This window comes from Etheostoma cragini, chromosome 8 (assembly GCF_013103735.1).
Source record: "Etheostoma cragini isolate CJK2018 chromosome 8, CSU_Ecrag_1.0, whole genome shotgun sequence".
Taxonomy (NCBI): Eukaryota; Metazoa; Chordata; class Actinopteri; order Perciformes; family Percidae; genus Etheostoma; species Etheostoma cragini.
The window spans coordinates 5957270-5979460 of record NC_048414.1 but is presented as its reverse complement, the minus strand read 5'-3'; the positions used below and the strand labels follow the sequence as shown (position 1 = coordinate 5979460).

At 40.2% G+C, this 22191-nt stretch overlaps 1 protein-coding gene across 1 annotated transcript in view; it reads left to right on the top strand.

Moving 5' to 3' along the window:
- Positions 1-4452: 4452 nt before the first annotated feature.
- The window catches only part of cspg4 (chondroitin sulfate proteoglycan 4), a 68369-nt gene continuing 50630 nt past the window's right edge, over positions 4453-22191 (top strand). Inside the window, exon 1 of the mRNA XM_034879159.1 lies at positions 4453-4591. Coding sequence (XP_034735050.1) covers positions 4525-4591 — 67 coding nt within the window. The 5' untranslated portion in view covers positions 4453-4524. The remainder of the gene's footprint in view (positions 4592-22191) is intronic.

Below are 22191 nucleotides of genomic sequence, written 5' to 3'. Positions count from 1 at the left end.
CCCCCCCCCCCCCCCCCAAAAAAAAAAAGCTTACAAGTAGTGAGAGTACAAAGTGAGTATAACATAGATTCAGATGCAAAATTAAATGATTTTAAAGTCAGTTATTGGTTGAGATCAATTTTGTCGAAATATAATAATCTATGATTTGTCACTAATTATAATAAAGCTGATGGTTCTCATTAATGATTCATCTGCTGATTATTATTTTAATGGCTGATGCATCAACCATCACAATTACCCTAAAGCCAAGGCAACATCTTAAAATTCCTTCTTCTGTCCAACGAACAGTCTAAAACCCTAATGTACTGCCATTTTACTTGATAAATTAGATAGATAGATAGATAGATAGATAGATAGATAGATAGATAGATAGATAGATAGATAGATAGATAGCTTTATCTGTCACATGTGCACAAGTACATAGCGAGATGATGCTTTTTGTGGAGCAAGCCTCCGGGCCGTAGCTATTTTGAAGCGCCGCCACACACTCTCCTGGAATAGTTTGGTTATCAACATAGTTAGCAATTGTTAATCCATTGATTGACTAATCCTATTTGTAATTCAACAATCTTGCTGTAGATAGGAATAAAAACCTCAAGTTGTAATGGTGGTGAATTTTCCCCTTTCTCCTATTCATATGTTAAGGTTATTCTACACTAATAATTGAGCTTTACCAGATTACATTTTGAAAGTAACCTTCTTTGCCCTGTTTAGAATTGATGTCACCATGAACTTTGCCTCTCTGTGTGCTGCTTTCTCTCACAGCTACTCATCAAAGTTTTTACCTTTGCAGTTAAATGACAGGGGCTGCAACCTGCAACCTCCTTAAAAAAAACCTTTCCACTCATAAAATCCTGTCCAGCAACCGCGCTCGAGGCATGTACCGCACGGAGAGCGCTGATGTTATGCAGGTGGCTTCAGTTTCTTCTAAATTAGGTTATCACTGAAAGGAAAAAAAGTACTGATTCGTATTATGAAATTAGTTAAACAATGGAGCTAATGAAAAGTGAGCCATTATACTGTACTAAAGAGACAAAGAGTGAGTGGGCTCACATTAGCTGTAAAAGCATAGGAAAGTTATACCTCTTGGACAAAATTAAGAATCTCATATAATGAAACGGTTCAGTTTTTTTTTCTTGCTGCTGCCAATCCCACTGAAGCTCTTTGTTCAGGTACCACTTGATTATTACAGCATATTTTAAAAGCAGTAATTCATGGTGATCAGAAGAGACCACTGTGATTATCAGGCCTTTGGCTGAAGTTCTTATCCTGTCAGTGGGGGAAGAAGAAGGTTTAGAATAAGACTGACATACTTGCTGTGGCATAGCGGTGGTCTGGCCAGACGGCTGCAGCAACACACGAAGGTGATGTCTGAGACCTTGTGGTGAAAGCTGCGCTTCTTTGCTCTGCCCAAGACGACTTGAGAGGTGATACTTTGGCAAAATGTCCCACGATACTGCTCTGTGGGAAGAGTACATCAACTGCACAAATATTTCAACTTAAAGGACAGGCTTAGATTTTCTTTTGTAGAGGTTTACTCCTTGACGCGGCATCCGCAGGTTTGACTCTGCCCTGAGGCCTTTAGCTGCAGTCTTCAGCTGTCCTGTATTAATAAAGGCCTGAAAATGGCCAAATAAAGTATCTTGAAAACAGAAACGTGACCATGTAAAAGATGGGGGATAATCTAAATTAGTTCAATCAAGTGGAAATTCTAATTAATTTACTTAAAACATTGCCTGGGTTTTTTTTCAGACAAAACAAAGAGTGAATTTAATTCCAAAAAGAATCAAACGTTTTGAAGAATACCAACGCTGAATGTATAAGTTAGACTGCCAAAGCCTTGTGTTAGCTTCATCTTAATTTTAGAAGCCTTTTTTGCAACAGGACTGTAGATGTTCTCCCCATTCTGTTTGATTGAACCTATGCTGGGAAGGGATCACTTCAGGAGGAATGATTACAGTGACCATTAACTCTTTTTGTGTTCATATGGGCATGGGAGTAATGTATTTAGAAAGAGCATTAAGCAACTTGAAAACCAGTTATTTACCTCAGGAGTTGGTGGACACCAAAGCATAGCAGAAAATGTAGGAATGTAGGACTTAGATTCTTGAGATGGAAAGAAAAGCGACTCCAAATGAATGCCAATGTAATCTGCTGGATGGATAAATAGTCAAATGTAGGCTAACAGTTTTGCAAGAAATTCAAATGTCAGATGTATTTTTACCTTGTTCTGCTGCCCAACTGGCCAACAAAATATATTAATGCAGGTTTAAACTCACTTTATATACTGTAGTTTTTGACTACAAGTGTTTTTGTATCTTGAGTACACGCAATAAGGATGCACATGCACAACATGAGCATGGGCTTAACTTAAAGTTCACAGGGAAATGTAGCAATGCAGCTATAAAAGAGGATAAGAAGATAAAGACGTAAACATAGAGTCAAAAAGGGTTTGCAGATGTTTCATGTGTTGGGGAATTAATTCAACCTGTTTTTAAGCCTCAAGGACACATATAATATACTTGGTGAGAATAGCTGAATGTAAAAAAAAAACAATTTGTTTACAATAAAGACTCCACAGGACACCTTTAATCAAAGCATGTCCATGCATTATTAAGCTCAAAAAGGTCTCATGCATTGCATCAACTTTCTTTGATAAAAGCGGGTTCGCACACATCATCTGAAGTGCTAAGGGGGCCACTGGTGTTATGGATTACGTAAGACAGTTTGTGCTCTCACACATAGTGCAGGAGCCCACTCATATCAGTGGGTGACATCCCTCCAGGGCAATTTATGCATCCCCAGAGAGGCCAGAGTATGTCATCGGTGCAAACGGTTGGCTTAGGCTCAGAGGGAGCGTTTTAATTGTAGCTCATGTCATGCTGAAATAATCAGGGAGGCTATGGTGTCAGAAAAGGTTGCCTGCAATAAATAGTGTTATGTTACAGGAGCCATGTGTTATTTTACAGGTGGGCTCACAGCCTCAAATACTTTAGCAGGGTAAAGCAATGAGTCTCCTTCTTCTTGTTTGTTACAAATGAATGCCACCTCAGCGTGGAGCTGTTAAGTTATTTGCCACTAGAGGTGCTGTTGAATCAAAGAAAAAAACATATTCACATTTTGTATGAGGGAGAACTTGTCTGCACAGATCAGAGGAATCAGACGAAAGCCATATTCCTGTGTGGATATCAGTTTCAGTAAAATGTGATATTTTGGATGTGTGTGTTTCTGAGATAAGAAAAACTCTGCAATTTTACTTAAAATGCCCCTCTCCTTTTCATGTTTTGGAATGGTTTGTCATATTTTGTATGGACCTATTTTGAAGATCATTTCTGAGGTTTGTTCAGTTGGAAGGGAAAAACTTGAATTAAACCGCATGGGCTGCACTCAACAGTGAATTACTGTTGTAAAGTTATTCCACACCTGAGAGGAAGTCTTTAGAAAATTCTAATTGTATTCCCATTTCAGCTGTCTGAGAGAACGAGAAATAATTTGCCAACCAGCTGACTGTGAGACAGGTGAAATTGAACGTTCAAGCTTTGAGAGTGAACTTGAGGTTTAATCTTAAAACCCGACCAGAAAGTACTAATCCCTGTGAGGAGTGTGTGCATGTTCATTACCAAAACATAAAAGTGAAAACCAAGGGGAGAACAATCAGTAAAACTAACCACGATAAAAGTCTTTCTCTGAGGGCCTTTTCCATTGTCCCTGTCCTATCAGTAGACGAGAGATAGTGAATGCAAATCCAACACAAACCACCTCTATTCCACGCCAAAATGTGAGCTTAATTAGCTTTGGGAGCAGGTTTGTTAAACAAAAACATAGAGAACGAGACACTGATCAAGTGAAAGGCTAGGAAGATAAAGCACCAAGTGAATTGGTCAACCTGATTTGTCTTTAATTAAAAGCAAAAGGTTTATCCTTGCAGAAACCAGCAACTGGTCTCCAAAGGCCACTCCAATTACTGAGTGAGACAAAAGGACGCAGTTCTACAAATCCAGGAGTGGTCCGGCTGAGAGGTAGTGTTGCTATTGGGGAGGGGGATTGTAGGGATTGCACAGAAAAAATAGATTTTGTAAGTGTGTGTGTGTGTGTGTGTGTGAGAGAGAATGTCTGTGAATGCGTTTGTATGTGTGTGAGTGTGTGTGATGTGTGTATTGCAGGATGTAGGTGCAAGAGCAAGAGGGAGAAACACAATATTATTTTTCAATCTTTGAAGATGTCTGTGTGGGTGTGTGTGTGAGTGTGTGAGTGAGTGAGTGTGTGTACGTTTGTCTGTAAGTGCGTGTGTGTATGTGTGTATGTGTGTGTGTGTGTGTGTGTGTGTGTGTGTGTAGAGTGCTAAAGAGGGTGAGTTTGAAAGAAGGCGTCCCTCTCATGGTCCCTCCCCAGACCTGCCCCTTACCATGGAGGAGTATCCTGTAGCCGGTCCTAAAACTGGAAACTCATTCAGTCCCCTTCTAAATGGAGTGTCTTTAACAAGAGAGTGGAGGACTTAACTTTCAGCACGAGAATATTAGAGCCATGCATTCGGTCCCGGTCGTTGCGTTCTTGACCCTGCTGCTCTGCCTCCCCTGTCCCGGTCATGGAGGTAAGTGCCACTACAAATCACTCTGTACTGATCCCCCCTTTTAACTTTCTCCCCTCTGTCAGAGACGCACAGGAGGATATCAGATCACTGTTCTTCCCTCAGGCTTCCCCAATGCATCAATCAAAGCATGACAAGCTGACGAGTTAATACATCAAACTTAAAGTAATGAAAGTTTAACCTGTACGAATCTTGCATTGAGCAAAAAGTTGGAGTGAACTCTGAATCAGATTTTCTTCATTTTATTTTCTTTACTTTTTATTGTTCAGCCTCACAGTCATGATGCCATGTATTGCTCAGCAGTGAAACCTTCTTTTTGCTGGATAAAATTCAATACAAGAGGGAAACGATTTGCCAAGTGTCTAACCCTGGTCCAAGGTCTGAGACAACATCTGTAGGTTTCTCATCGGAAGTAGTTTTTATTCTGTGCCTTTCAGTCTGTGCCCGGCTGTCTGTGTAATAGCATTTACCTTGAGAATGTTTGCATGGAAGACCTGTTGCCAAAAGGCAGGAGGTAGTGAATTTGAAGCCTTCTGTGGATAGGAGGTGAGCTGAGGTGCCTCTGCCGGCAGCTATGAATGGCTCTTTCAGGGAAGTACACAGTGGCAGGCAGAGCTGCTCCTGATACACCCAGAGAGGTGAGATGAAAGTGTGGGAGAGAGAGGGGGCTAGTAGAGGACAGAGAGAGGCAGTGTGTGTGTGTGTGTGTGTGTGTGTGTGTGTGTGTGTGTGTGTGTGTGTGTGTGTGTGTGTGTGTGTGTGTGTGTGTGTGTGTGTATGTGTGTGTGTGTGTGTGTATTGGGGAGGAGGATGCTGGGAGGCCAAGGCCCATACAATGGCCCCATAGTACAGGAGTAAAGTCAGACACAGATGTACCTTTCTCAGTATGACATGATGCAGCTACTTCTTCTTCTTATTCCCCCTGAGTGTGAGTACAGTTAGTGTGGGAGCTACATTGTTTGGGTGAGGAAAATCCGGTATGTGGATGGGAATTTGAAACAGCTTAACCAACTCACCTCAGCAAAAAAATTATACATATGGCAAGTTGGCAGGATCAGCCTTGGACTTAGAGCAGCTGTTGAGCCCATTGTCTTCTGCCGGCTGTCACATCTTCAAACTCTCACTGCAAATTCCACTTCAATTAAGCTCGGGCAAACCTCTCCATGAGTGTCTCATTGGCAGCTAAAGTGAAAAAGTGTCTCTTGATCTGAACAGGGGAGTATTGCTTTGTTTTAGTGGCACAGAATCAAAGCTCAGCTGGAGAGCTGTTCACCCCGAGCATGTAAGAGTTACCTACCCTTCTGTTTGCTCATTTATAGATAAACCCCACTGACTGGTGTGACAGTGACACCTCCGCTAAAGAATTAGCCGTACACTGTGCAAACAGTGACTGCTCTCTGAGTATGATCACATTGCATTTGCTGATGATTCAAAGAAACCTTTGTGCAGTATCTTAAAGTTCCCATGACATGGTGCTCTTTGGATGCTTTCATATAGACCTTCGTGGTCTCCTAATACCACATCTGAAGTCTCTTTCCCAAAATTCAGCCTTGGTGCAGAAGTACAGCTAGTGGAGCCAGTCCCACAATGAGAATTCCTTACTATGTGCCATTTCTGATTCAGGAGCAGTAGAGGAGGAGAGAGGGGGGGCAAGGTGGAGGGTGGGGGTGTGGCCTTGTTTGAAAGCCGTGATGTCTCTCTCTCGTGGGTGGGCCAACTTCTCTGGGTGGGTAAAGCAGAGAAAGGGGAGATAACATTGCCCTTTATGAGGTCATAAGGGGCAAGATTCCAGATCAGCCCATCTGAGCTTTCATTTTCTCAAAAGCAGAGCAGGACACCCAGGGCTTAATTATCACCTATTGCCTTTTCTAGCCACTGGGCAGGCAGGGGGAACGCATATGAATGTTAAATTACATCATAAAGGGAGATTTTCATGCCATGGGACCTTTAATGCACATTAACATGCAGTATCATTATAGTTAGTGCTGACTGGCTAAACGGTGCAGTAGATGAAGTTTCCCACAAACCAAATGCTCTTCTTATAAAAAATGATGGCAAAATAAAACAGGAAAACTGTACGGAGGAACACTTTCTCCTCATCTAATTATCTGCTGGCAAAATCCTCACTGCTTCAGTGTGAACAGCACTCACCCACTGACCCCTGAGAACTAATTGCTAATGTTGACCAGATGTACCAAGTCACTGATTAGATTTTGCCCCCCCCTCGCTCCACAAAATGCCTGCCACAAGCTGTCAGGGGACTCTTCCACCAGCTACATAGAACGTTTACAGACGGTTTTATTTCTTTCCCGTGTTTCTTCAAATTTCACAGGCTATGCGCCATATGACGACCAGATGCTGGGCGTTCTTTGAATCATTGGCACCTTTCTTTACAGAGGCACTATGCAGTTGTTCTCTAAGTATTACTCTAGGTGGTCTACCTGCACCCACTCTCATAATATTTCTCTACCATCAGGAAAGTCTTGTTCAATAGTGGTTTGAGCCGAATCATTACCACAATGAGCCTTACCATATAATAACTTGTTTTATAAGTGCTCCTCAGTGACGCAACCTACCACTTTCCATTAGTCTGTTATCCGCAATTGTGTTTCTTCTGCCCGCATAACAGCGTCAAGAACAATGATAATGCAGTGTGAACATACGCTGGAGCTCACTAAGAAATCCTTTAGGTTTCTTTAAATGCAGAATATAAGATGAAAATGGAAGCAGGCTAAGATGTGAGATGCTTGACGATCAGCCTTTTTAGCTTTCTGGTAATGTCATGGGCGAAATTCAACATTTGCACCTGTGATTGAACACCATCTTTCACCTAGTCAAGCTTACTGAGCACCTTTCAACTCTTTCATATTCTGTATATCAGTAAATATTATCACACAAGCAACATGGTGGCCCAATGGTTAACACCGTGGCCTCAATAACCTTGATCAAGGCACTGGCTCAGATCTGGAGTTGGTCCCCAAGTGCGGAATAATGGCTGCCCACTGCTCCCTTGAGGAATGGGTTAAATGCAGAGAATGAGCTTTGCTACATGTATGTGACAATACTTTATTATAGACTTTATCAGTGACACATCTTTTTTGGCATTAAAAGTAGATGACCAGCAGGGTTCTGCATTCAGTGGCCATGTGGGAGCACTTTTCTTTCCACATTAAGTGATGCTCACTTTATCATGGCTCTATCTGAAATTGGACATGACGTGTTACTGTGCAGAGTCTTTACAACTGCAGCTCTGTATCTCTTCAGTGGACATTAGTAAGACTGTCCTTTCACAAGGTTGGGAAAAATTGGAAGGGCTGTTGTTTGGTTGGCTTGGTGATGGAGGTTTATTCCTGTTTTGCTGTCTGTTGAAAGGCAAACAAAGCTTGAAGCTCCTAAGGAAGCCACAGTCATTGTCATTCCTCTCTGTTGGTCAAACAGCGTGAAAAGTTAATGACGTCTTTCTTGCCCCATTACCAAACTTTTTCACTCCCTCCTATTTGTTATTTTGTTTTGTCTTGTGTTGTAGATTTATTGAGGTTTTCTACAATAACAATATACCCAATAGATGAAGAGACAGACAAAAAGTCCAACAGTCCAACTCTGTTGGCGAATTAGTCGTGTATGATGGGAAAAAGCAAAGTACACTAAAAGAGCATTGATTGAATTACCATGTAAAATTAAAATTAAATAGCTCAAATAACCTATAATAAGCTAACAACCACTGCTATAAAACATTTTCTAATGGTTAATTCATATTTGTAACTGTTTTAGAGATGTCTTGCTCCTGAATGTGTTTGCATTTTCATTTGCAAAGCTTAACGAGAGGATTTGCATCCCAAGACTGCATACAAGCCCGCTATCTCCCCTGGAGTATAATGTTACCATGGTAACAAGAAGAAATAAATATGAAATGTGCCTGGGCTTTGTAAAGTGTCTGTGTACAAGGCCTCCATGTGTTCCTTGAGAGTTGGCAGGCAGAATGGTGTGACAACAAGTGTCTGCACAGAAGATTAATAAATCCAATATTTGCAATTAGAAATTGATGAGATTAGTGTTCTGCTGCTTGTTCTGGTCCCACAGACACACTTTGTGACCCTCCCCTCACCTCTTAGTTTAAACACAACGCAATGTTAGGAGAGAATAAAAATGGAGCATTTGGAGTAAATCCAAACAAGAAAATCAGAGTGTTTATACATGCAGAGAAGAATGTGCATTCCTTTGCCTGCTTTCTGTCTATGAAAATCCCTCCAAAAGTGACTAAATTGTGGTCACTTCAGCTTTGTGAACATTTCTAAGGAGAGCCTTATACATATTATTTTCAGTTACTTCAAGGTACACTTCCAACATAACATCCAGAATAATCTGTAACAAACTAGACGTTCAAAAAGGAGCAGGAAGATGAAAATAATTAATAAAATGATAGATTTTTTTTAAGTGATCTTGCAAAAATGATGCACAAAAGTAACATAAAAAGTTTTTTTTTTTAAACAAGAATAAAATCTGGTTCTGCTGCAGAACAAGTGCATTTCTTCACTAACATAAGTGCAGTACATGGGTCATTCTTGAAATCTGGAAGACATCCTGCACATTGACGAGCATGAACTTGGCTTCATGAAAATGAGACTCTCAAAACTTCTCTCAGCATGGAAGACGATCATTATTGATAACGCTTCTAATATGATATAACCTCGCTCACTTCTGCCTGCCTGCCTGATGTTTTATCCTGGCACTTTCACAGAGAAAGTTTCAGTGAGTCATGGTTTATTAACTATTTTGGGGGGGTTCTGGCCCGAGGCAAACATCACTGCAGGAATCTAAAGTTAGCTGTATTGGCAACCTGCCTCACCCCACTTGTTTGCTCTCTATAACTTCATCTTGTTACTACAGGTAGAAGTCTATATCTGACCTGCAGCAACAGAGTGGGCAGCATGTCTGCCCAATGATTACACTTGGTCGGTCCCATAATGGAAATGTGAGGGGTTTGACTCCTGTAACAGCAATACCTCCTCAAGGAGTCCATAAGCAAGACACTCACACTACACTCACGGGTAGTTGCTGTAAGCATGACATAATACATAATAAAGCTGGAAATTTAGAATGCAAAAGAATGCCTAAGAAAAGACAGAATTGATAACCATTTTATCATTTATTTGACCAGTCAGCTCCAGGATAATTCCCATTTTCATACTTAATGTTATTTCCAATGTTTTTTCCATCATTTGTATCAGTTATGAATACTCACCAAAGTAACTCAGTAACGTCTCTACAAAAAGAAAGCAACACAGGGCAATAAAAAATGACAGTGGTCTAACAACCGGACAGAGAGTAAATATTTTAGCAATATTATCTAAACAACTTTATTTGGAGGTAAAACTGAAAGTGAACAAGAACAGAATGCACATGGTTACGACTAGTAAGGTAGGTAAAAGTTGTCTACTAAAACAGTCTGTAAATTGTGATAGGTTGTTTACAACCGACAGTTTGGGGAATCATGAGACAGCACATCTGCAGCGGAGAGCTGCCATCGTGGTGCCAGTGACGTGGCTGAGGCTCCGCTCTCCAGGAGGCGAGTCTCCGTAACCTCTCTGCTTCCTCGGCCGCTTGGTGCATGTGGGTCGTGGCGGTTTGAAGGCGAGGCCCAAATAACGTATCAGGGGCTAGGGGCATTGCTCATGCCTGACCTCGGCGGGTAGCTGAAACATGTGCAGCCAGATGTTCCGCTCTGCCATAGTCTGCCACGCCATGATTCTGGACAGCGCCACCGTGGATGAGGGTCACAACGGCGGTCATGGCTTTTGCTAATCTCCGTTGCCAGTAGTGGGGGAAGCGTCCCCGGCCTAGTGGCCATGGCGGAGACGGCAGACGCTAGCAGAGCAATGGTGTTTTGTGCCACGATCCATTAGCCTGCACACTGGTGTGAGCAGTTGGTGACCTGGACACACACCTGGTCCTGGGGGGGACGGCAGTGTTGGCTTCTGGTGACTTCTTGGCTTTTGGCAGCAGGATGGAAGCTAGGCTCTGTTCCAGAGGCTGGACGGATGGGAAGCCTGTATCTTTGTTGCCGCGAACTCTGGTGAACACCGCATCTTCAGCTTCCCAGGAGGGGGAAAGCACTTCCTCGATGAAGGGCCAAAGCTCCAATAAGCGTGGCCACACTTGAGCATGTTTGAATGGCGGCTTCTGGACATGGACGTCCTCGCTCAAGAGTCTGCGAGCAGGGGCTGGTTGCATCACGATGCCTCTCTGGCCCGCCGCCTTTGTAATGATGTTGGAATCATAGTTACAATTACGTTATACACCCTTATTATTTCAGTTTGGCTTGTAGTTATATAATATCATACCTTTTAGTAATTTTGTTCATTGTGTTGTTGTCAATTGTGTGTTGATCGATATGGGCCCACAAGCACATTTATACCCTAGGCTCCCGTAGTAATCCTGACCTGCCAGTCTGATTATCAGACTGCTCATGTTTTTTTCAAATTTTCTTTAGCCTGCCAGATCTAAACGATTAACTTTAAGAGTCATATGGAATAATTACTTACAGGAATAAGGGCCAAACTACAAAAATAAGATCCAAGATGTGATAAATCATAAGATCATTTAAAGCAGCAGAGACATGGGATGAAGCTAGCAAGTTGTCTTTCACATGGCTAGAGATGCGCCTAATGCCCAACTCTTCCAAAATAAAAGTGACATTCTGCCTTCCTTTTGAATGTATCACTGGCATTGTTGTCACACTTAAAGCAGAGGACTCAGTGACTTCAAAAGCAAATATCACAACTCAGTTTACTCTCATTGTGATGCAAGAACAGTACAAACATATCCCTTGCCTTGAGGACTCTATGGTCCCCTGGCAGATGATCTTTCCCACATAGCTCTCTTTGAGGTTGCTGGCTGTCAACGGCAGGCTGCTCGGATTATATTTAAGGGCCATGATCTGCTTAGAGCAGGCAGAAAGCCCACACACAGACCTCATTTAGCCCTGTGTGTGTACACAAAACATTTTCTGTACATAAACACAGGCCCAGATTCTCTCCCTAGGTGGAAGGTTAAAGGCCATCACATGGTGTGCTACCATGTTGTTTTAACCCGTTCCACATCAATCAGGTAAGATTGTGGAAGGGGGTTTTGTTGCAATTTAGTAACGAATCTCTTCACCCAGATGTGAGCTATGTGTACTCTTGTGTTTTATGTGTCTTAATGTTTCTATCTGTTTTTATTTTTTAACTGTTTTTATTTCTTAACTGATTTTGTGTAAAGCACTTTGAATTGCCCTGTTGCTGAAATGTGCTATACAAATAAAGCTGCCTTGCCTTGCCTTGCCTACTGTAAGTGGCTTTTTAGGGATTTCAAATTGTTGTAAAACTGTGAATGCCTTGTCGCCATGCAATTTTAGGCAATTCTAAGGACACAGTCCACCTACAGCAGTAGCAGCACAGGGTTAGGGAGCTGCGTGGGCGAAGGAGGAAAATAGTCAACATTTACCCCAGAGGATTACACTGTAAAAAAGAAATCTTTCTCTTCACATTTCTTTTAGAGTTACAGGACTTTGGCCAGACAGTGTTTTTCATGTTTTTGTCGGTCCACTGAACAGGATAATAAAGTTTAACAGCTGTCTTTTTCATTTGCCAGATTGTTGTGTGGACACAGAACCGAAGTAGCTACTCTATGCTCATCATACTTCTCACAAAGATACTTGAATTTCTGATCAGCACTTAATACAGGGTACAGCTGGGACTGATGGGAATCTCATTGTTAATGCAGATGTTTCTCCAAATGCAGCCATGGACAGCAATAATGGGAAGATAAATACTTTTTATCTTATCGTATCTCAACATGAAGTCAGAGGATCACCAATATTAATATGATTTATTCTTTGGGGACCGAGAATGTTTGTGCAAAATTTCATGAAGTCCATCCAGTAGTTGAGATGTTTCTATCAGGCACAATATGGTAGACAGACCGACACTTCTAGTCATACACAAATCAAACGGAGTGCTATTACATTTGTGACATCCTGGGATATCTGGAAAGTAGATTAGATTTGATTCATGATGTTTTTGAGGATATTGGATCTTTGCAACACTAGGCAACAGGATATGGATAAGAATCTGATTAACGTCAATTACTAAACAACATATAGAGTAAACACTGTGAAATAAAAGAAACGGAAAATAAAACAAACCAACAGCGCTGCAAAAAAAGATCAAAAAGACAAATATTACCTACCCAGTTGCACCATCATGCACATTAGGATACCTGTCAGACAATAAAGGAGCCAAGACATGAAGTGGAACATTAAAAATCAAAGTGTGTCTGTGTTATGACCCTGATAATCCCAGGTTTATATTCCTCCCCCACTGCAGCAACTGAACTGTGCATGTTTATTTTTGATAAGAGCTGCTGGGGAGTTTAGTGCCCAAAATGAAAACTCCAGAGAAAATGCTCATCATCACAGAACTGCCAAGTTTTCAATAAGCAGGAATTATGCATGACCAGATGCCTCGATATGAAGGGCTTCTATGGGTTTTGTCCTTTTTTTTAGAGAATAGTCTGTTTTATCATTTTTGGTTGAATAGAGAGGGAATCAGTTATATTCTGACTGTCATTGTTTTTCTCATTCAGTGAAAATAAATTGAAAGGAAAAAAGAAAAACTAAATGTGTCCTTACCCCAAAGCACTTTTTTGGAACTACTCAGTCAGTTTATCCCCCAAGATCAGCTCTTAAGATGCTCCCATTCTGTTTATCATGAATGTTATCAACTAGTAAAATCATCTTACAGTATCATATGATATAAATGAATACATATATCAGGAACAATACTTGCTTTGTTGAACCCTCTGCGTCATATGTAACTCGCTGATCAGAGGAATCAGACCGATGTGGCCAGTGCGGTAACAAAAGGCTGCTCAGGCACTGGAAAAGCAGCGTGAATCATGGGAAATGTTTCCAGTATTGGGCCGACTCATCTGAGATGGGTTAGGAAAAGCCTAAGGTTTCCACTCCAACATCTGGAGTCGGCTTGGTAGGTTTAAAAGCACGCCAAAGCTGGAGGCTTTAATCATATTGTTCTTCCGCTTCTTTTACCTAATATAGACAAAACAACTGCGGTGAAAGAATGTGAGTGCACCACAATTAGCCAAATTCGGAAGAATGATCATTGTTAGATCTGAAGTAGTTCTTAAAACAGGCACTGAGAGTGCAGTTTGTTATCAGATGTGTTTTATGTCTGTTCTGTCAGCAATCCTAACTCCAGATACCTACTTATAGAAAGTTCTACAGTGCTGCTCATGACTATAGGAACCCATGCTTAAGTTGACTAAAAAGAAGAAATAAAAAAAAAAAATCATCTTTTGGAAATTGATCTTAATGCCTCATGTAAAAAAATCCAACCTTTAAGGACACCAATTTTATTTGGAATGAATAATGTATTGTAAATAAATAAATGTTCTTCCTTAAAATACAGGGGGCATAAGTATAGACACATCTGTGTTAAATTCCTATAGAAGCAGGCTGATTTTTAATACTAAAGGCCAGTTATTTCATGGATCCAGGATACTATGCAAATCATCTCTCAATGCAAATCATCATCTTTTTAGTCAACTTAAGCAGGGGTTCCCATACTCATGAGCAGCACTGAATACACAATAAGACACACACAGCCGTGACTCAAATAAATCAAATGGAACAGAGCAAAATTGTAAAACATCTTAAATATTAATGTGTTTTATTTCGCATTTTACATGTGGTAAGTTTTGTTCTACATAGCACTATCCCTTAGAAACCTAAGCACATGAAAATGACTCACTGTTTTAAATATAGAAAAATCCACTGTGAGAATGGGGACTCCCTCCAGTCCTGAGGGTGCATGACTCATAAGCACAAGGCCGCTGTGGTTAATCATGAGACATCTGACTCCAAACTAATCATTTTTTTGCTTTTAATTAGTTCTCAACTCCGAGATGTTATTAGCCTTTGCTCCAATATCGGATTTTGTGCTTTAGCCGCAAGGGGCTATGATGTGTTAATCTGCTGAGAGAAATCAAATATTTCTTCTCAGTGCGTTTGGTCACAGACAAAATTTCGACACTAACAAAGCTTCGAGATTTGGCAAACACCTGACAGCTAACATCACCAAGAAAATGACTCCCGTGTCTTTATTTCACATGAGAATGCTTTTGGCTAAGTAAAAATAAAGAATATGAACATCCCCCTTTGTTTTTATCCAAATAACTAGTTTCCTTTTCCATCAATCCCACAACATGGTAGTGCAAGGCTGCAGTTAGAAGGGCCAATTTTCTCAGCATGTTGGCACTGATCAACGCCAGCTTCCATTCTGTTGAAAATCTTCATCAGCAACGCAGAGGGACGATAAAGTGTTCACAGTAATTTGACACCAGGCGGCCTCATTACAGGCTGGGTTCAGACAGAATCAAGGGGGCTGGGGGTAACACCAAGCCCGGGATCTGGCAGATGACATTCTGGAAAAGCTTGCACCAGATAAATATAGCTAGACGGGAGAACCAACAAAAGAGTATATTGCTTCACATGGGGTTGACGAAAGAGGGAAGGGGGGAGGGAAGGGTGTCCAGGGCGGGGCATTTGTGTGTGCTGTGTCCCTTCATGTGTGTTTATGTGTGTGTATGAGGGTGTGTATTGTGTATGTGCTGTGGTTCACACAGATCCCAATGTTAGAGAGTCCGAGCAAATGTTGTCATCCAGCTGACTACGAAGGCTTAAAATAAGCAGAGGAAATGATGTGTCCCATGAAGTTTGGTTTGACTGACTGTACGGCCGGCTGCAGTAGCATGAAACTGAGAACAGCTGCACAGTGGAGCTGAAGCCCACGTAACTGGTCTGCCAAGCCAGACAACCAAGCTCCTTGTGCAATCATGTGATGAATCTTTCACACAGTTGTGGCAAAACAGATGCTTAAAATTAGTAGTTTCATAGAATATTGTGAAGTGAGCACAGATTCAGAATATGTGTTGTGGGCATCAATTACATGAGATTCAAATTTTTAGAATCCATTATCTGCTGTTTCTTACATAGATATTTGAATTCATGAATCCGTTTAGGCATACAGGGTTAGGGTTGAGACAGGGCATAAAGCAATCTGCAAAGAACTGAAGGATACAACATATATTCTATTAAGGTGTACAGGTAGCCATCAAAGGAATAGTTAGACATTTTCAGAAATACCCTTGTTCGCTTCCTTGATCTAACACAAGCAGGCTGATAACAACTCTCATGTCTGTAAAATATCAACGACGCTAAGGCTACTGTAGCCAGTTAGCTTAATTAGGCACACACATTGGAAACCGCCCAAAGGTAGAAAAAAAAAAAAAAAAAAAGTGCCTCATTCGTACAATCTTTTTTTCAAACAAAGTGTGAAACCGGTGGATAATGCCAGGCTCGCTGTGTTTGCTCATTTTCTGTCTTTGTGTTAAACTACTGTAAGCTAAGCAGCTGCTGTGGTGTCAATCTTCTCATCCAACTCTCAGCACGAAAGTAAAAAAGCATCTTGCACAAAATGTTGAACCATTGCTTTTAATGAAGGAGGAGAAAGCAGAACACTCATACCGCTGGTGCAATCTATGGAACGTTTTTGACCGTTTATGGTAGAAGTGCAGAGGACAACATGTGCCAAAATAGTGTTAATAGCTATTCTTTTGTTCCCTTATTTACTAATTTGTAAGTAAGTATACAAATGTTTCCTACTTTTTCAATTTTTCCTTTTGCTAGTTCTTAGAAAGTGGAAATATTGATGTTTTAGGGCTTTAAATGGCCTCTTTATAGACTGTTTCTGTTAATTGGACTGTGATTTGAAACTCCAGTTGAACACAATGTCAATCAGAAAATTATTGGCTTTTATCTTGAAGGAGACTAAATGTGCTGAACCACTGATTCATAGAAATTAAAATAAAAACACTCTATCAAACCTTTCAATGTGCTGATTTCCGTTCCTTTGATAAACTAAAACATCCGTTCACCACTCTTATCTAAAAAAAAAAACATAATTTTTTGTGCCTCGCCTGTACACACATATTTGCATTTCCAGACAATATTCACATTATCATGGCATTTGGGGAGACCAAGCTCAAAAATGATTACATGCCTGATTAAACGCCGGATAATGTGAACTATCGTGCAAGAGGAAAAAAGATTGTGGGAAATGAGAAAAAAAATTGGAATCTTTGAGCGACTGACAACAGCAGCTGAAGTCAACAAATAATCGGCCAAACCAAAAGAAATGCAGATGACAGAAGAGATGAGTGTGCACCGAGAACAACTAGTATTTTTGTGGTCAATATGCAATTTTATGTTTCATAATGTGCCAAACTAGGCCATGGGATTATGCTCTGAGGAATGTAAAGATATGGAGTAGGGAAGTTGACCGTGCGTGACCCCAGTGCATCTTGTCACTTTACAGCCAAAAATGCAATCCCCAGCTTCTCTTCTGACAAATCTCTATTGTATAAGTGGCCAAAGAGGAGACACTCTAGATTTTTTAAACGTTGTTGTTAAGTTTAGTTTTGGTGAGCAATTCTTCTCGCAGATTCTCTGAGGGGGACAAGACCTGTAGATTTATACACCCCAACAAGAAAACTTCTTTTCTTTTCGAGCAAACCAATTTTACACATAGCCTGTTCAGGTATTCCAAAATAACAGAAATGTGACCCAATCCTTGTTTAATAACCTCCAGTAGCTGTATAGCTAACTTGCATTAGGGGGAGAAGGGGGGAGCAATTTGTTTTGTAACTGCATGGCCATTTAGTGAAAGTTTATTTAGAGGAATTTCTGGTGTGTGGCATTTACTGTTACATACTTTAAATGGTTTTGATCCATGAACTGTTGAACTAACACTTAAACTTACTATTTTCCATCTGTGAAAGTCAATATACTCCTAATATTGAGACCATGTGCACTTTCCAAACCAGCCAGTGGATCCAAGTGAAAGCTATGATCCTTAATTGAGTCATCTAATTATCCTGAATTTTGTCTCAAATGGGAGATGTTAGTGAAAAGAAGGAGGCACTTTTAATCAGGTTCAGTTAGGACTCAATTGAGACATGATGGATGGGGAAGCAGGTTTAAAGAGGGTGGGTCTAAAGCTCCACACACACACAGGCTTCTTCTCTAGCAGACAGGGAAAGAGAGGTCAGCAGTTTAAAATAGAAATATCTGATCCCTTGAAAGTGTGGTCCAAACTTTAAAATAGGAACATCTTCCCGTGATTAGATTTCATTCTCATCTAAAAAAAAGTTTCACACCCTTAACAGAGTTTATCTAAACAAAATGAATGTTTCCCATTTTGACACCATACATTATCAAACCAGATAGCACATCAGTTTGTTGAGGGGTGGTGGGTTCAGAGAACTGATACGACAGAAATGAGGTTTGGTACAAGCAATCATCGTAAGAGAAAAAATGAAAAATGAAAAATAAAAATAACTTGCGAGATGTTTTTCCATCTCTGCACGAGTAAAGATTTGCTTTTGGTAATTTGTCATATAATGTATCTTGTTGGAAGTCTTCAGACTAACTCGCTAAGCCGTTGCTGTAATTAAACATGGTTGTCAAAGGAAGAGGAGACTGTTATGTTATTTTAAAAGTTGTGTGTTGTATTTCTGCTTTCCCGATGCATTGAAGTGACAAGTAAACAACAGGGATTGCAATTATCCTGGTAATTGAAAAAAAACATCCTATGCTAGTAAAATTAATCAGCTTTATAACAATGATTTAAATTGCTCACAATCAAGAATATGCCTAAATAATAGGCGATTGATTAGGTTTAATCACATACATCCCCATTAGAGGCAGCACAATCTGAACACAAACAGGACCACTTCAGGCAACCACTTCTGCCTGCAGCTCCTAACAAATTACAGTATGTTCATGTTGGCATCGCTGTAAAACTCTCTTATAACTGACTGACTTTTTGAACACACTCTGCTGAGCAGCTAATTGCAGCTCCCCAAAAATGTTTTCACAATCTTTTACTGGGAACGCTGGCCCCCAGATAGCACTGCAGAAGAGGCTGGTTTCAACGTGACACCTATGGTGCTGCGCTGGAAGGTAAAATCCAGACCACATTATGATAAAACATGACGTGGTTGTTTCTGGATATTTGAAATAGTGCATTGTTGCCAGGGAATGTTCCGACTTTACCTGACATCTTTCTTGGTGCATGCAGGCCAGCATTCCTGAGCCCATTTGGGCTTGAGCTGAGTTTGGAAGCTGATGCAGGGAATTAGCTCAGAAGTACTTTAAACAGCTGCATAGAGGTGTCAGTAAAGTTAGGATTATGATCTAGCTGAAGAGTTTGTGTTGTACACAACGTTGAGGCAGCTGTTTCTTAATCTTAAAAAACAAATAAAATCTATTAAGTTTTTTAGTCTATCTTACTGCAAAACAGTAGTAGCAAAATTATTTACCTCTATTACACTGAGGTAAATACTTAGACTCATTGGGCGCTGTATGGTTCCGTGCATCCTGGAATAATTAAAGAGATTTGATTGTAAGAGATGTGGGATGAAAGCTATAGAACTTGTTTTGTGCAAAAAAATGTATTCTGAACTTTCTGAATAAATTAAAATGAGGCTATAATAATTCTTAAATGATTTATGTTTCTTTCCCACTATGGGGCTGAAAATGTAACAGGAAGGTGAGGTTAGCCTGTCCAATACTTTGGTCCGGAGCAAGTTATCTCTATGACTACTGGTTACATATCCATATGAACCGTTTCTACAGATTTTTAAGAATCTCTGACTTTTTGTTTAGTGCCACCTTCAGGTCAAAATTTCCCCTAGGCCACTTTGAGCTAAATCCCATTGTCATCATACTACCACGCTACCAATGGTGGCCCCAGAGAGCTGATAAAATATTAACCCAACTTGCCCTATGCGCTTTTTAGTGTATTTTTAGGTATCCCATCAGGTTGGCGCTATTATGTTCCTGCTTGGAAAAAAAATCGGTATGCAAATTCTTTCATTCCTTCAGCCATTAGGCTACTGAACACAAATCGTTGACCTGGGATCTTATTGTCACTGGCACGTTGATGTGGATGATTGTTGTTTTTACTTTTGTACTTATTGAAGACATGGATGGGATAGATTGTAAAAATGAATTGCCCCTTGGGGATTAATACAGTTTTCTGTATCTGTAAGGGATTCCATGCTAATGCTAAGTGGCTATAACGGTTATCAAATTATTTTAATTAATTGTGTTAGCTGGCTAACAATTGCTGAGGCCGATGCTTTTTTCCAAAGCACGTGGATTTAGGCCTGTGTGGTGGGGTCATGTGAAGTCTTACTATCAGATGTTTAATTCATTCACAGACCATAATGCTTTTACTTTGACCAGAACATACCTCCTCAGACCTGTTTCAAATTCAAGTCATAAACTATAGATGGTGGTCTCCATGTGAACTCACTGCGGACTCTTGAATTGCTACACTGTGAGGTCACTTGCAAACAAACTTAGTGGCCCCAAAACAGACTGTCTGTGGAGTTGGATAGTATGTGTTGTAACAGGCTGTATTGGATTTATGAATGAGGCTTTAACTGTGAGCAGTTGTGTTGTGTTAGAGACATTATATATGTCTTTCCTGTGAGTCATGAGCTACAAATATATATGGTTTGGACAAAAGTTCCCATTGCCTTGTTAAGTAATATATATATATATATATATATATATATATATATATATATATATATATATATATATATATATATATATTTGTTTCAGTTTATGTTAAACCAATAAAACTCAGGCGTACCAAAGTCCCATATGGCCACATGGCATGATTTTAGTGAATCACTGTGAAACATGGAACACACATTTAGTGTGAGGTGGATGCTGTGGTGGTGCAGAGCTGGACAGTTCATTGCCAAATCCAACAGGAGCAGCCCTGCAGTCCCGGGCCCCACCCTGCTTCGCCCTTCTGTGTCAGCTCTTCTGTCTCCTCCTCACACGCCATGAAAGTCAACATATAGGTGACAAATACGAATGCCATGACCTCATTTTATAGATAATAATAACTATGACACACATGATGCAATAACAAAAAATACAGCTTTGACTAATTTTTCAATTCAAAGAGGCAGACTTCATAATAATAATAGCTACCTCCTCTTTTCTCTCTTGGCTTTTTCACTACACTTCCCCTCCATCTGACTTCTCCCAAAGTCTGGGGTTTTGTGGCCTCATCCAATAACATTCCACTAAACTAACTGAAATTATTTCTGCCTATGTCCTAGAAGCGCCTGCATAACTAACATTTGAAAGACACTTATGAACACCTTTCTCGGTGTACAGTTAATTCAGTGTACAACAGCACATCCTTACATAATTTCACCAGAGCATGTAAATATGTATAGATGTTTTCCAGAAAGATTGCATTCTGGAATTAGGTGTTTAAATATGGTTTTCTGTAATTTCCACTACAATATACACGGTGAACATTAACTATAACAAATATGTGGAAAACATTGGTCACCTTATGTGACTTTGCACAAACCTGCAGAACCAAGACACTCAACAACAAAAAGACTATTGAATCTGTACAGTGTTACTCATATCCAAACTTTTGGCATGGAAACCACACAGCTAGGTGTGTTTATGAGAATGCATAATTCACACATTCCAAACTGTGTAGTGCAGCTTTCCTGACGCATTAATATCCATGGGCCTTATTCTTGGTGAATCGAGTGCATTCGTAGAACATCTGAATGCCAGCTGGATGGCATCGGATGCCTTTGGCAGAATTATAAAGACTCAGTATACATTTCGGAACAGCGTTGATTAGTAGTCAAAAATATATAGGCTGCTTCATTTGGCCTGTAGAATTCAATTCCTCAACCTAATTTCAATTGTAATGAACAACTGTGAATATGTTTACAACTAAATGCCAGAACTCGCTTACATTGGATTCTCAGGTTGAGTGTCATGAATTTTGAAAAGCTTCCATACATACTGAGTTTCAAATCAATTATAATGTAATATCTACGAACCTGACATATTACAACATCATCAACAGAGGCATATGTAACAAAGGCAGTTACAGCAATGGCTTGATTTAGATTTGTTTTGATTTCACAAGCATGCAAAGAAGAAATGTCATTACAAAATGATATTCATTTTCAAATAGATATCTGTACTGGGGATTCGGCACGTCTGTATGTGCTTTCAGGCATTGGTAGAAAGGATGGCTTATAGTATGTTCCTGATAGCTCTGAGAGCATGTTGTTAAGTGCTCAGAGCACCAAGCTTAAAGTTACACGTATATATTTAGTTGTAAATGGCTGAAATGCAGAGGTGGGTAGTAACAAGTTACATTTACTCCGTTACAGTTACTTGAGTACGTTTTCGAAAAAATTGTACTTCTAGGAGTAGTTTTAAATCACTATACTTTTACTTTTACTTGAGTAGATTAGTGAAAAATAAACTGTACTCTTACTCCGCTACATTAGGCTACAATGAGCTCGTTACTCGTTACTACGCTTCGTTGTTTTTACCCCCACTTACGTCTCATTTTAATGTTTTATTTTGACAGAGAGAGAGAGTCTTCCGCTGAAGGCTCTGCCACGTGACTGTGCTT